Genomic DNA, 16,069 nt, shown 5'->3' with positions numbered 1-16,069 from the left:
ATAAAAGTTGTAGGTCAATGAAAGAATAAAAAGCAGGAGAGGAAAAAGAAGAATGAAAAGGAGACAGAAGGGAAAATAAAGTAGAGCTATGAAGGAGTGGGGTGGGGAGTCCAGCTCAGTGCTGACCTGCCCAAGGAAGCACCCATTAGTAGAAGCCTCACTGACAGCTGTTACCATAATGGGAACTGGCATCTAAAGAGAGGGCAAGTCTAGTTTAATTAGTTAAATGGCATTATCTATGTCCAATGAGGGTAGGGGAGGTAAAGGGAATAGAAGGATTGGTGACCTACCCCCTTCCATAGGCTGAAAAGAAAAACAGATTTATAAAGCTTTGGTAAGGAATTAAAGAGACAGGAGCTCTTTCTTCTCCAGCCGACTTCACAAGATTGCCATGTCCTATTCATTAGTACCTTTAGAGCGGGACGGGTTTAAAGTTGCCTCCAGGAGGCAACTAGAATCAAACCTCTGTTCTTTACCTTGAATCGAGCCAGTAGGTTTACTCCCCTTTTCCCTGCAGTCTTCCAGGCGGCCTCACTTCAGGAGTCTTTAGTGTGGAACAGGAAGCAAGCACCATTCCTGACCACTGGTGGTTAGCACTGAGACTGGGGTTCTGCCGACCTGGGTTCTTAATCCAGTTCTGCCACTGATTGGCTGAATGTCTTTAGGCAAATCATTTTACCAGTCCCATCCCTTTAGCATGTGGTTTCAGTGATATAATCTTACAAACGAAAAAAAAAAAAAATTCCGGAGAATGTTCTCTTTAGGAAAGCAAGGTCTTAAGGGTCAAATCTGAACCTTACCATGTTGTGGAGAGACAAAACAAACAAACAAAATATATATATATATATATATATACATGCTTCATTTCATTCTCCCACTCCCAATGTACTTCCTCTGCTAAGAATTCTCCTTTATATTATCTTGTTGGTAGAAATTACTAGGGTTGAATTTTTTTTTTTCTGTTTATAACATCAGACCTCAAGTATCATCAAGATGAATTCATCTTGGTTCTGCAGATTAACGGATGTCAGTTAGGCTGGCCTACAGGTCAGGACAGATAGATAAAGAAACAGCTTTCAACCTCCAAACAAAACAAAACAAAAAAAGTAAAATAAAATACAAAAGCCTGGTGGTGGAAGGTTCTAGGCAAAGAGAAAACCTGGACAATGGCTGTAAACAGTGAGCAAATCCCCTACCTTTTGAGAACACAAACACCATTTCTAGAAGGAAATTACATTCACTGGAGGTTGTTTTAGGACAAGGCTGAGCAAATTAAATATTTCAACACCATATGTTCAGCTTTGGCAGGAGATGTAGGTGGGAAGGGAATCTCAATGTTAGGGAATGCTCATATCACACCCCAGCTGGCTATTTAGTCATGAAATAAGGAGAAACACAAATATTTGGTTAAAACACCTTTAATGAAAAGGGAAAGACACTAACATCTCCGTTGTCTGCTCTTCACATTTTACTATGTTAGGAAACTGGAGCCTACACCTTTGGAGGAGGAGCCATCACTCAAGTCAGTCAATAGCAGAACCCTCACTCCCTCCTCCTCAGAGCTCCTGTTCCAAATGATCCTATGTTAAGAGTAAATACTACATCTCATTACAAAACGGAGAGGCAGGGAGGACAGCACCTAGGGCTCATCTCCCAAAGTCTGGGACTCTAAGAACCAGACAGCGGCAAAGACATAAGCCCCGGTCCGTGGACAAGCAAAATGGGAAGGAAGTGGACCTTGAAAGAGGAAGATGAGGAAAATACAAGGGGCCAGGGAATAGAGGAGGGAGTTATCTAAAACTAGAAGCACACTAGTGCTAGGAAGTCCCCCATGATCCATGGTGCACTGCTCCACACTAAAGTCACCATGAGTTCAAAAGAACATTCATGACACCCGTCGACCCATCCAATTAAGAGTTTGAGGTCCCCTCCTACATCACACCCCTTTCTTAATCACATAGCTTCTCAGCAAGCCCTATGCTTTAGCAACCCTCCTAAACTCTCCATTATTCCTTCAGCTAACCCTCATCAACAATGCTTGTTAAAGATATGAACTTCACATTTCCTTCCCCAAAATATCCATCCCATGGGAGACCTCTCAGCAAGAAATCCACTTGTTTCCTAACTCAGAGGCAAGGATGAAAGCTATGAGAAGCTCAAAATATCTTGGCATATTAACCAGCCAACACCTCTGCCTTAACGTGACGAAGGCACATTAGTGCCTTACTACTGGGAAGAGTGTCCTATGCCTTTCGTTTCTCCCTACACCCTGGGGCTGAGCCACCAGATACTGATATTGTTGCATCTTCACTGTCGGCACCTTCTGGAGCAGGGGGAAGGAGAAGAAATGTACAGTTTGCTACTTCTCTTCTACGATGGGCTTTCTCAGGCACTGTCTTGGATGCCAGAGGCCAAAAGAGGAGGAGGGGGGAATCTCTTCTCCTTGGCTTCTCTGGATCCCATTGCTGGAGGCAACTTCTCAGCCACAGTTCCTGGGCCAAACAGCACTGGTGGTGCAGGGCCTGAAGGGGTAGTGGAGATGGAGATGGAGCTGGAACTCTGGGGCTTGGTGGGCAGGTCACTTGACAGGAAAGCTGTGTCCTGGTTTCAGCAAGACAGGGGGCCCACCCTCACCAGCTGGGCAGGAATGCCCTGGGACAAGAAGTCCTGCAGGTTGACCTGGTCACCAGAGAGGAGTGGCCCTAGGCCCTCCAGGGACAGCTGCTGGCCCCTTCGGGCTGGGCTATAATTCCAAATGTGGGTGCTCAGATGCACCTGCCAAAGGGAAAGGGAGAGGAGAGGGTAGAAGGGTCATTCCCAGGGAAGGTGGAGAGGGTTCTTCTTGGGAATGTGAAAGCTGTAGAGAATCTATTTTCCTCAGGTACAATGAATGAAGAGGAAAGAAAAGTTTCTCAGGGGGCCATCCCCCTGTAAGCACAAGGATTTCAAAGCTCAGGGATTAGAGAAAAGCCATTAGGGACACATCAATATAAGAACTCAGAGAAATAGACAAATAAGGGCTCATAGATCTTGGAGGTCCTTCTACAGAGCTCTCAGTTTCTTCCCCCCGGGTCAAGGGGCAGCAGGTTCAGAAAAACAGGCTCATGGGATCGTGGGGTCATCTTTCCGGGGAAAGGGGGAGAGCCCTGGGGAAGTGATGGGGGGTGAGCAGCCAGGGACCAAGGAAAGAGCAGCAATATTCTGAGGGCCGTGGGGGGCAAAGGGCTGTACCTGGTGGTGAGCCAGCAGAATATGCTTCTTGAGGGTAGCCCGTTCGAGAAAGCCCTGCCTGCAGAAAACACAAGTGAAGAGCGGCCCCTCCTTGGGGTGGGTCTTCTGATGCTCCTCCAGAGCCGCCTGGGTGGGAAAGGTCTGGCCACACACCTCACAGGCCTTTCTGCTACTGCTCTCTCCGGGTTCCTTTCTCATCGCTTCCTGCAGGCTCAGCTCCTCCACCAAGGTGGGGCTGCTGCCTTCCCCTTCTAGGACCAACGCTGACACTGGGCTGGCGCTCCTCTCCGGTTTGGCCCCCTCTTCTGTGCCTCCTGCAACATCACTGCCGCCCTGCTCCACTGGCTGCGTTCGATCCAGGCTGTCAGGCGGCGGTGGCGGCGGCGGCAGAGAAGGCTGTTGAATCGTTTTCTCATTACTGTCCATCTCCTTCCCAGCTGTGGCCACTGCCACCACAGTTCCCACTTCCTCCTCTGCCCCGGAGGCCTCTTCTGAATCACCACGCACTGATATCGCCTTCTCACCTCCACTCTCGGAGCCTCTCCCTGCCAGGGAATCTTCATCAGTCACGTCTTCCTCTTCTTCGTCGTCCTCTTCGTCCTCTTCGGACAACTCCTCTTCTGGGGATGGCTGCTGGGATGGCTGCTGCGGGAAGCTCCCCGCCCCAGAGACTGCAGACTGCTCAGGGCCGTTCTCCTGGGCAGTTCCCCCACCTTCAGGGAGCGTGGTACCACCGTTGGGGATCTGGCCCCCCAGGTGCATCCGAACATGCTGCTGCAGAGTAACAGCATTGGTGAACTTCTTCTGGCAAATGGGGCAGGAGTTCTGAGCCCGGGCAGCTGGACTAGCCTTGTGGCCCACGAAATGTGCACGCAGATTGCCCCGGGTAGAGAAAGCTCTGCCACACACTTTGCACTTAAAGGGCCGCTCACCTCCATGTTGGCCGTAATGCAGGCGCAGCGCTCGAGGACAGCTCAGCACGCGGAGACAAATGACACACTGGTTAGGTCCCGATGAGGCTGAGGATGAAGTTGCAGGGGCAGAGGTTGTGGAGGCTCCCGAAGCAGTAGAGGCCGCTGCCACGGCTCCCTGACGGTCGATCTTCTCTACCAGTTGCTGCAGCTTGGAGGTCTCAGAGGGTGAAGCCCCCAAGGGCTCTAGCACATAAGGAAAGGGGAAGCTACCAGTGGACTTAAAGTGGTTGGTGAGCAGGGCCCAGCTGGGTAGCGAAGTCACCAGCTTACTTAGCTGCATGCGGGTTGCTGTGCCACTTTCTGCCACCCCGGCGATGGCCGAGCCCTCGCTCCCGGGTGGCGTGTTTTCATCAGCTTTACTCTTTGGCTCTACCGCTTTCATGAGCACGAACTTATTGAAAGCAGGGAGCGCAGGAGCCGTGGCTGTGCCTGCCCCGGTGGAGAGCAGCGTCAGGCTCTCTGTGGCACTGAGTGCCGTGGTGGAGGCCACCAGAGGCTTGCGTTCCACACCGCCACCTGGCACGGCCGCCTCCTCCTCAGCCTTCTCTGGCGGCACGGACATACCGTAGGGCAGGCCGCTGCTGGTGATGACGTAGTCCAGATGCTCTGGTACCGGGTGAGGGTTCATCTGCACGTGCGGGTACTTCTCCCGATGCCGGTGGAAATGCACTTTGAGGTTGCCACGCGTGGTAAAGCGGTTGCCACAGACATTACACTTATAGGGCCTCTCACCTGTGTGGGAACGCAGGTGGATCTGCAGGGCACTGTCACTGCCAAATACTTTGGCACAGAAGCGGCACTTGTGCCGTCCACCGGGCTTCTCCAAGGGACCCATCAATTCCCCATAGCCCAGCTCACCACCTCCATTCTTTGGCTTCAGGAGCCCTGGGGAGGCAGTAGCCTCGAGGCCCCGGGCTGCCCCAAGACACTGTGCTGCCAGTAGTCCCGTGGTGCCTGGGAATGCCAGATGAGGCGAGGCAATCAGCTGATCTGTGCTGCCTGACAGGGCCGGGGAGGGGGCAGGGGTGGGTTTGTGGCTTCGCCCGACCCCTCCGGCAGCAAAAGGGTGCTGTGACCCCAGTGGATGATAAAGGTGGAAGAAAGCCTGCTTGGGTGTTTCTGCCCCTGAGGAGGAGGAGGTGGAGGAAGGCGCCAGTGTCTTGCCAGTTTGGACAGGCTTGATGGGGCTGAAGAGGGGGAGCAAGGGCTTGGTGGAGGAGGTGGCGCCTGTCCCAGGTAACTCGGAGGGGCTGGAAGGGGTGCCCACTGTCTGGCCTAAGGAGCCAAGTAGCAGCACCTGCCGGCAGATTTGCTCAGTCATCTGCATCTGATGGATCTGCCGCTGCTGCAGTACCCGGAGCTCTTCCAAGATCAGAGGGATGTTCAAGTGGCCGCTGCCTACACCTGGGGGCGGAGGAGGAGGTGGAGGAGGGGGGGGTGCAGGAGTGGATTCTGGAGGTAATGGAGTTGCTCCTAGCTTAGGGCTGGCCAAGATCAGGCCCCCACCTCCCCCAGCTGCTGTACCTGTGGCAGCTACGAGAAAGTGCCCCGAAGACTCCTCTCCCCTCCGCTCTGGGCCCCAGGTGGGATCCGTGGGTACAGAGGACCCGGAATCCGAGGGGTTGCTCTGCTCGGCCTCCATGACCTGGGGACTGCTGTGGCCCTCAGGCCGGGGTTCAGAAGAGGTCGAAGAGTTGTTGGGGTTCTCCTGGCCCCCAATTATCACCATTACAGGGGGGTCAGGAGAACATGCGTTCTGGTGGGCGAGGAATTCAGCTGGGTCAGTGAATTGTGCGCAGCACTTGGCACAGACTTGGGGGTGGTCCTCCTCGCTAGCATCACCTGGGGAGAAGACAAGGAAAGAGCGTGGGTGGTGCGGTTGGGATGGGTATGCAGAGGCTGTAATTAACAACGAGCCCAGTAACCGCTAGTGGGGGTGGGGAGATGAGCTCACCATCCGGCCGTGCAGGAGGCTAGAGCTCAGTGCTGTCCCGCCTGGACAGGAGAGTCGCCAGCACTGGGGGCCAGGAGGGAGGGGGAGCGGGCATGCACAAGCTACTCCCCCCTCCACCCACCCACCCCCACCCGCCCCCACCCCCCGGCCACTGGCGGGCGCAAGGACTGGGTGTGAGGACCGGGTCCTGTGCAGAGAATCGTGCCTTCTATCTCGTCCACCGAAAGTCCTCTCCCCGCCCCCCGCGTCCCCTCCACCCCCACCCCTGCCCGGGCCGGGCCCTACCGCACCTCCGAGCTCCGCCGGCTCCCCGCAGGGCCCCCCGAGACGAGAGCTCCTCCCGGCTTCGTGCGCCATGGTTGTGTGGGAGGTGGAGGGCCAGGTGGAGTGGGAGACAATGGGTATCCGGATTGGGGGAGGCGGCAGTGGCCGCCGGGGCTGCGGCAGCTTCTGCACCCAGCGGCCCAGACTGCGGAGATGGAGATCGGCGGCGGGGGCAGGGAGCGGCGGAGGAGGGGGAGGGGAGCGAGGAGACGCGGAGGAGGGGAGGAGCTGGAACGGGAAAGCTGGGAGAGGGGAGATGGGGGAGGAGCTGCTGGGGAGGGGAGCCTGTGGGGAGGAGCTACTGGGGAGGGAGGCGGGAGCTGGAGGAGGAGGAGAGAGGGGGAGCGAGCCCAGAGCCCGGGAGGGTTTCCGGAGGCTCAGTGACAGGTGCTGTGGGGCATGGCGGGGGTCCACCTTTCCTTACCCTCTGCCAGCTCCCCCCATCTCCGGATGTCCTTGCCCAGACCTGCCCCCCTCTCCCCCCTCCCCCCCTAACCCCCCAGCAAGCTCAAGGGGGCACAGTAGGAAACACAGCCTTGCTCAATAGAGCAAAGCGATAGGCTTCTCTTATTTTCCTCTGGATAAAGGATCCGCTGAGCCTGGAAAACGTGGGCTCCAGAGGGTGGTCTGAGGGCCAGAGCGGGAGGGGGATCCCAGAACACCCACCCTTACCTACACATACATATCTGGTACCCCCCAGATACCCCAAGTTTTGTCCTGTTTTCCTGACCTCCATTCCCACCCTACCCCCACCCCATCCACAAAAGAAGTTTCTCAGGGTGGGAGGCCGCGAGGTAGAATTTCCAAGGAAGTCGTTTCAGGACTCCTCTCTGCGTAACACTAAGCCCCTTTACTCCCCGCCCCTCCTCCCCCAGAATAATAGCTGAATGCGAGTTACTCCACAGATCACCCAGCCCACACCTAATTTATAGAGTTCATGCTTATTTAAGGGGCCATCTCCTATTTAGTACCCTCTTCTCTACCCTTCTTCTTCTTCCGTTGTCTTTCTCTGGCAACACAGCCACTACCGAGGACGGTTGGGTTTGGGGAGATGCTAGCCTGCAGAGGCCTACAGAGGCCCACCTAGCTCTAACCTGGGGGGAGGGGAGCTTCTCCTGAAACAATGGGGAAAATGCAGGAGGGAGTTACCAAGCAGCCTCTCAGTGCCTAAAGCCCCTTTTAGCCCCAGCCTGGCTTGAATGCCTAGGAATGACTTAACACCTGCTCACCAGCACAGAGGTGGCCTCCTATTCAGAGAGGGGATAAGTAGGGATAAGATGCCTCCTGGACCAGGTACTCTGCATTCCCTTTCTACCTTGAAATGAGTCTTAATGGGTTTCCCACTTCCTTAGAAGAGCTTATCTTACTTACAGGAAATGACCACAAGTCCTTAGTTTTGTGGTTTGCCTAGGCATCAGTAAATCCACATCGTTCTAACCCCAGTTCCAGTCTTGTCTGGCTGATACATTGAGGCGTGGTGCTCAGTCACACCACGCTATGCCACCATTTCCTCTTTTGTAAAGTGGTAATATTGCAGCTGCGCTATCTTCATCAGAGAAATACCGTGGGGATAAAATAATATGTATATATGGGACTTTAAATTTTGGGAGGAGTCCCAAATATTATGAATTAGAGAATTTATATTGTCAGTGGCAAAACAATCAAAATAAAATACATATATATTAAAATTAGATGTTTTCATGTTGCCTATTAATTTCTTATTTATTTATGTATGGCCAAGCTGCACAGCTTGCACAGGACCTTAGTTCCCCGAACCCAGGCCCTCGGCAGTGTAAGCCTGGAGTCCTAACCACTGGACTGCCAGGGAATTAGCAATCTTATTAATTTCTGAGGCTGATATCATTGGCATATATCAAGGGTAGGAAGTCTTTTTTGGGGGGAGCTGAAACAATGTAATATTAGTAACGTCCACTTTCATTGAAAACATTGTACTGAATTATGTTTTGAAACTTCAGATAATCACAAGGGCCTTAACACTGTGGACAATGGCTCTGAAACAGATGAGCTACATACATGCTTCCAGGCCTGACCCTGACAATGAGGGAGAGGGGGTTCTATTTCAATAAGGCAAGTCACAGTTTAACGCAATGTTGTTTATTTTTACAGATAAGAAAATGGAAGCTTGGAGAGGTTAAGTGACTCTTCCAAGTTCACACAGTAATTCAGTGAAGCAAGCATTCACAATTTTGACTCCTGTCCAGTGCTTTCCCAAGCACATCAACATTGTGTGGCTTCCCTAAGCTAGAGAAAGGGCCCTGTGTGGCTCCTACCTGACGTTTGCTCTCTGGCCTCAGTAACAGAGAGGGAATCAGATGGAAGCTTTCTACTGAGCATTTGTTAATTAGCATTGAACATTTGATATCAAGTTGCTGTTTTGTCAAGTCTTCCGACAAGAAAAGAAATCCTTTTCTTTTCATCTTCTCCTGGGAAACACTGTCCCCTTTCTTGCTCTTTAATGAAACTTGCTTTCTGATGTGTAATTTGATCTGGGCTCTTCTTTAAGGTAAATTCAGTCCCTGGTGAAAGGTGACGGATCAACAGCCACCTGTAAGAGGAAGCCTCTATTTCTCAGCACTTTGCACTCACTGCCTATCCTGAAAAGGGGGGCAGGATTCTTAGGCAGACACGAATGAAGTCATAAACACAGGAATAAACTAAGCTGGTAATGGTGTCCCTAGATAGCAGATAAGGTGAGGTAAGCTATCCTGGGTTACATGCAAAGTCTGGGGTGGACATAGGACTGAGACAGGGACACGCTTGTTTAAATTTATAAAGAGCTGAAACGACAAGGAAAAAGGAAACCAAGTGACTCTCTAAACCTGGTAACTCATTAAACTGGGGAGAGGATGGCTGGGAGAACAGAGAGAAATTGGTGGGTAGCAGGGTGGTAGAGCTGAACACAGGTTCTCAAACTTTGCTGCCCATGAGAATTACTGGGAGAGCTTTTAAAAACCCCAATGGCCAGGCCGTAACCTAGACCAATTAATTCAGATTCCCTGAGGGTGAGATCTAGGCATCAGTGTTTGTAAAGCTCCTCAAGTGATTCTGATGTACAACCAAGGATGAGACCCACAGTACGTATCAGAGGAGTGCCCTCCCCATCAAAGCTTCCACCCTGCTCCTCACAAATCTTACCTGTGCTCAACTCGGCCAAAATTAGAGGACGGACGTAGGCAAAATGAGTTGCTCAGTGCAAAATCTTCCCGTCGGGTTCCCTCTCTACTCTGACCACAGCTACACTTCGGCTCTCTTGTATCCTGCTTCCAGGAACAGAATTTGACATGATATACACCTGACTATGAATTTAAGTGACTGTATTGCCCTTCCCAGGGTATGTGCATCTTGAGCCATACTTCCAATTGTAAAATGAAAGGCTCTGTTCTACACAGAGTTCAAGCATTATCCAGCCGTTAAAGAAACAAGCACACTATGTAAGCCCCTGCCTAAACTTAATGTTGGACCAACACAGATTGGTAGTGGCCACAATTATGAGTTGATTCTGTAACTGCTGCTATAGATAACTTCTAAGGGAGAATGTCTCATCTTCTCTTCCTCACTCCTCTCTCCTAAATACATACACATACTCCTTTGCTACCCACACCTAGTAAAGGCACCCTTGGCCTGTGCAACACAGTGGACAAACAGGCACAAAGATTTATACATCTGGTGCTAAGTGAGAAAAATATATTTGTTTCCAGAATAGGAATATCTTAGATCAAACACAAAAACAGGTTTTTTTTTAAAGGACGTTTTTCTGATATCAAAGGACTCGGCACTTGGTATGAATGGCACTTGGAATTCATACCATCTTGGAGCTGGAAGGGACTTTAGAGATATGACCTCTCATTAAGCACAGTTACTGAGAGCGCCAGCCCTGAATCAGACTTGAGTTAACGTCCCAGCACTTTCTAATCTTTGTGACCTTGGGAAAGTTTCTTAATTTCTCTAAGGCTTGCATTTCTTTTAAAAATGGGGGTATAGCCACAAAAAGGAATGAAATTCTTATACATGCTACCACATGGGTGAGCCTTGAAAACATTATGCTAAGTGAAATAAGCCAGACGCCAAAGGACAAATATTGTATGATTCCATTATATGAGGTCCCTAGAATTGGTAAATTCATAGAGACAGAAAGTAGAAGGGTGATTTCCAGGGGCTGGGAGTGTTGGGTGAAGGGAATGGGGAGTTACTGTTGAATGGGTATAGAGTTTCAGTTTTGCAAGATGAAAGAGCTCTGGAGATGGATGGTGGGGGCGGCTGCACAACACTGTGAATATACTTAATGCCACTGAATTGTATGCTTAAAAATGATAAATGTTGTTATGTATATTTTACCGTAAATTTAAAAAATTTAATGGAGGTAATAATAGCAGAGTTGGGAGGAATAAACAAGAGGAAATATATAAAAGGCCTAGCATAGTACCTGACAAATAGTAAATGCTCTGCAAATATTAGCAATGAGTATTATTATTTAAAGACTAAAAGCTGAAGCTCTGGCAGAAGAATGGGCCTGCCCAAGGTCACAAAGCTTCAAGGTACGAGCTGGACTGAAAACCAGGCTTACTGCTTCCTTATCCAGTGCTCTGTTGCACCCTCCCTGAGTTACTTTCTATCTACTCAGAAATGTTTTCTTTTTCACCCAGGAGTCCCTAGGGCTGAAAGGCTCAGGGATCAATACCCTGAGAGGCGATGCTCTCTACCTCCAGTTTTAAAGAGAACAGAACCCTCAAAACTCTATTTTTGCCTTCTTTCCCCTTTTGCTGCTCTTGTTGTCTGCCAACTGCCATTTCTCCCCCTAGGTCTGTTTGGCTGTTGTCCTGGTTTCTCCTTCTCACTAAATATCTGGGTTTCTGATCGTTTCCTTTATTTCCCAGATGTACTAGTTTACATTTTCCCTATTCACATCCCTTATGTTCTCTAATCCAGATTTCTAGACTCTGTAGGGGAGACAGAAATTTTTTTTCTCTCCAGAGTTTTTAAGTAAATAGACTATTTCCCTCTCATCACTTATGTGCAATAACTATTCTGGTAGGTTTTGGTGTTCTGGTCAGGGAAACTGAGCAGAAACAGGGCGGGAAAACAGGTTTTTCGGACTGTGCCTTGGTGATATCTTAGGTCACTGCAGAGATGAGGCTTTTAAAATGTGCAACAAAGGCTCAGCATTTGCTTGTCACATATGGTAAACATTGCTTAAAAGAAGGCAAAGACTCTTGAAAACTTTAGTGGCACCCTAGCTTACTAAATAAATGTCTGCTGACGGTCATGATGAAGCCCATAGTTCCACAGGTACACCTGTAAAAGGACACGTGTAAGAGCCCCAGAACAAGAGCCCTCCCTACCTAATTTTGGGGCATGCAGAACAAGAAACAGTCCCTGGGGCAGAAGGAAAACTCAGGAGCCTGAAGATCACATAAATGAATAGAAACCCTATCTATATATCTTATAAAAGCAGGAAGGAATTTTCGATTTGATCAAATATTAGCCACCTCATCTTACAAACGAGACCCAGTGACACGCCAGGTCATACAAGTAGCCCAAGGATCTTTCAGTCTCCCAGGAGAATTCTGAAGGCAGATCTTTCTTAAGGTTACTACTGCTTTCATGCTCCTTAACATTTATGTTTTTAACTTTTATGGCTCAAAGGCAAAATTTCAACTGAAATTTGTTGCTGCCATTGAGTTCAAGCCTGCGCTGTTTCTATGGGGACGGCTCTGCAGCAGCGTCCCCGTGCCCCCAAGTTTTCACAGCCACAAGTGGGAGCTATAGTTCAAGGGGCTGGAGAATCCCCTTGGGGCAGTTGTGAAAGATTTCTTGTGACTCCCTCCCAGATTCTTCCTCAGCCGTGGTATAGGGAATGGGTGAACTGAGGATGTGGGAAGAAGAGAGAAGGGGGGAGAGGAGAGGATACCTCCGGGGTGGAGGGGATTCAGCATTGTTCCACAATCTAACCAGCAGGGGAGCAGGACTTTAAGGCAACTCTGAGGCTCTGGGGGAAGTCTCCTGTAGAGCAGGAGGAGGAAACATCCGGCCTGCAGCAGCATTAAGGGGGGGCTAATGTGTCCCAGGAGGGAAGCATGTCACCAGCATGCCACCTCTTAATATTGGCACAGTGGGATCCCAGTAAAGCACTGACTTTGAGGGGTATGTGTTCTACCCAAAACACAATATGTCTGTTAAGGTTGTTCCGCAGCGTGTTGTGAACTGATTTGATCTCAAGTCCTTTTTTACAACAGGTGGAAAGGTAAATTTAATCCATGTTTTAGTTTTAGCCACTACAAATACATTATCCTAGAGCTTTTCATGGCACACATCTCATAAAGAAATGCTGAAGTTTGCCAAGAGTCTCCCGAGCTTTGGTCATATTTCAGAACTTACAGGAAGTGCACTGTACTCACATATAATAATAATAATAATAATAATAATAATAATAATAATAATAATAGACTTCCCTGGCAGTCCAGTGGTTAAGACTTTGCCTTCCAATGCAGGGGGCGCAGATTCGATCCCTCGTCGGGGAGCTAAGATCCCACATGCCTCACGGCCAAAAAACCAAAACACAGAACAGAAGCAATATTGTAACAAATTCAATAAAGACTTTAAAAATGGTCCACATCAAAAAAATCTTAAAAAAAAATAATACATATTAAGTACTTATTTATGCTAGGGACTGTGCCACATGTATTAAGCACTTATTTATGCTAGTTATTTTTCCAAGTGTATTAACATGTATTAACTGAGTAACCTAATGAGGTAGCTAGTATATTCATCCCTATTTTACAGATGAGGAAACTGAGGCATAGAAAGGCAAAGTAAACCAACAAGGTCGCACAGCTAACCAAGTGGTAGAGCCAGGATTTGAATCCTGAAAGTCTGCCTTCAGAACACTTGTGCTTAATCCTACACTGCATTGTTGGGTGAATCAACCGTTTGCTAAATAAATAGTTTATCCCTGAGCCAGGACTTTCAGACTTTCACAGTGTGAACATATGTAGCCGTACCAGATTGTCCCAAACTTGCTCGATCCTAAGAATTACCTGGACATTTGCAAAGATACAGATTCCCAGACTCTAGCCCAGATCTACCCACAATCAAGCAAGCTTGGAAAACCCTAGTTTAGGTGGAGTGAGCACCACTAGCCCTAAATGTCATGAAATCTAGGTTTCTGTCCTGACTATGCCTCTGTTTCTGAGACTTTGGGCAATGTCACTTCTCAATACTTTAGTTGCTCTGTTGGCTGCCTCTTACTTATTGGAATGTTATAAGAATACATGAAAATTTCTCCCCTCATAAAGAAAATCTGTTACTTAAACAAATGATCATATCCCCATAAAATGATATGAATGTATCAACAAGTATGTTAACTCATACACTGTTTTTAGCTTGGCTTTCCTTGAAACACAAACCTAAGCCCCTCATCCAGAACTTTCCTCTAGCTTCTACGCCAGGTGACACAGATACACACCCCAAACCAGGCTGCATCTGACCGACATTAGCTCTCTCCCTCTGGGAGCTCTGATCTGTTCTCTGCTCAGCCCAACAATGAGAAACTTTTTTCTCTTCTCCCTCAGGGGACCCTTCACGTTTATCCAATTCATTCTCTTGCAACCCAACTCTCCAGAAAGAAAAGGGGGGAAAATCCCACCCCTAAGAGACGGTCTTCAGGTCTGAGGAGGTTACTTAGCAACGGCACAAAGACCATTGAGCAAAGGGGGGGACCTGGGGAGAAAACTCTTGGGTGGGGAGACAGAGCCAGTTTGAAAACTCCATTTCATCCAGAGAAAAACAACACAGAAAACACAAACATAATCAACCCTGAGAAAAGCCAAGCGGGGCTTCTCCCCAGCACAGGTCATCTCCTTACACGCTGCATCTCAACTCTTTCAACCCCCCAGCGACCAAGTTCTCCCCCTGGTTTCGCCCATGGCCCGGGTGCCCTCCCCTTGCCCTGGCCTGACCCACACAGGCTTGGGCTCAAGGCCCCCCCCCCCAACCCCTCCCCGGCACCCACCGTTCTCAGACGCGCTGGGACCTTCGCAGTCCGAGATTAACTGTTGGGGTTTCCGCTGCTTTCGCCGAGACATTCCCGGGTGGAGAGAGGTGGGACAGGGAGGGGCAACGCTCACTTAGTCTTAACCGGGGTGACCTGGTCTGGTCTCCCCCTTGGGTCTGAAGCCAACTGATGCCTCTCCCCCAGTGCCAATCACTGGGAAGCAGAGATGTTCTCCCTTCCAAGGGACAGACAGACAGACAGACAGACGCGCGCGCTCTGATTCTCTGTCCCTGACTCTCTCTCTCTCTCTCTTTCTCTCTCAATCTCTGCAAGTCTTTAAAGGGGAGACGCCCCCTTTTTTTTCTTCAGCTTCTTCCCTACGCTTCTGCAGCTCCCATTGTAAAAGCAAAAATCCTAATCTTTCCGCACACTCTTTTCTTTTGTACTGCAGAGGAAAGGATTTAACCCTCTCCTCCCTGCCCGGGCTCCCGGCCTCTCCCTGTGCTGTCTGTTCAGAAAATGTCCCTCGGTTGTTTTTCTAACTCTTCTTCTAAGCTCTTCACAGTGTTTTTTGGTTATTTCATGATTCTATGCCACCTTGTTTGATGATGGGACTGCTTCTGAGGTATAAACTGAAATGAGAACTTTCTGGTATATCCTGATTATAAGGCCAAGAAGTCAGCTACCTGCCAGTCAAAAATGAGGATGTGAAAGGCTGACAGAAAGATTGAGTAAAAATGGTCATTATAATAATAACTTAATATATGTAGATCTCTTTATAATTTATAGGATATTTTTGTGTACAGGACATATTTTGAGTATTACAACTTTGAGGTTAGCACAGCCGGTTTTACTACTCCTATTTATAGATGATCCTCTTTATAGATAAACCGAAAGGCTCAGTGAGGTTAAGTAACCTATCCAAGATTGCACAGCTATGATGCAACAGAGACAGGCCTGCAAGCCAGGTGTATCTGACAGTAGTCTAGCGTTTCTTCCCCTCTATATTGTTAAAGGCACAATATGCCACCAGACTCCTAGTGTGAAAAAAAAAAAAGTGATTGATCTTAAGGAATCTCATTTAAAATAGTGTCTCTTCTGTCTCTCCCACTCCTGTCCAGCTCCCAGGGTTGAGGGATGCCACCTTTGAGAAGATGATGTAGATGAGTTCTCTGGTACTTCAGAGTAGAAGCTACAAGGAGGCACTTTCAGCTCAATATAAAGGAACTTTCTAAAGTGTAATGGACTCTCCAGTAAATGTGTGAGCTCTCTGTAATATGTTCTCACAGAGGCTGAAAACAGTTGTCAGGGATTCTGTGGAAAGAATTTCTTTGTGGATGTGAAGTTTGACCTTTAAGAATACATCATTTGGCAACCAACCAACTGGATCTCTCCTGTTCAGCTTGCACACTTAAGGGTGATTGGTTTATTGTTCTTTAACTGCTGACCTTGCTGTTCCTCCCTGAATTTAAGGTACTACTGTTACCCCTGGGCATAGAATATCCAGATATGCCCTATCTTCTAGCTTTATGCCTAGGTCCTCTCTTTTAACCTTATTTATCTTTTACTCTTCTG

The 16,069-nt window shown here is 48.9% G+C and overlaps 1 protein-coding gene and 1 long non-coding RNA gene across 2 annotated transcripts in view; one reads left to right on the top strand and one right to left on the bottom strand.

Annotated features, from left to right (window-relative positions):
- LOC309625507 overlaps positions 1-16,069 on the top strand; it is a 95,423-nt gene that overhangs the window by 9,777 nt on the left and 69,577 nt on the right. The gene's annotated exons all lie outside the window — the stretch shown is intronic.
- Positions 1,403-14,585, bottom strand: SALL2 (spalt like transcription factor 2; the record flags this gene model as incomplete). The annotated part of the gene is given in 5 exon segments (XM_082385113.1): positions 1,403-2,435; positions 2,437-2,601; positions 3,232-6,047; positions 6,450-6,725; positions 14,513-14,585. Coding segments are annotated over 5 exon segments (3,522 nt in total). The 3' UTR covers positions 1,403-2,243.

The sequence above is a fragment of the Balaenoptera borealis genome (assembly GCF_965194805.1).
Source record: "Balaenoptera borealis genome assembly, chromosome: 3".
NCBI lineage: Eukaryota > Metazoa > Chordata > Mammalia > Artiodactyla > Balaenopteridae > Balaenoptera > Balaenoptera borealis.
The sequence above is the reverse complement of the archived record's forward strand: the minus strand, read 5'-3'. Positions and strand labels throughout refer to the sequence as shown.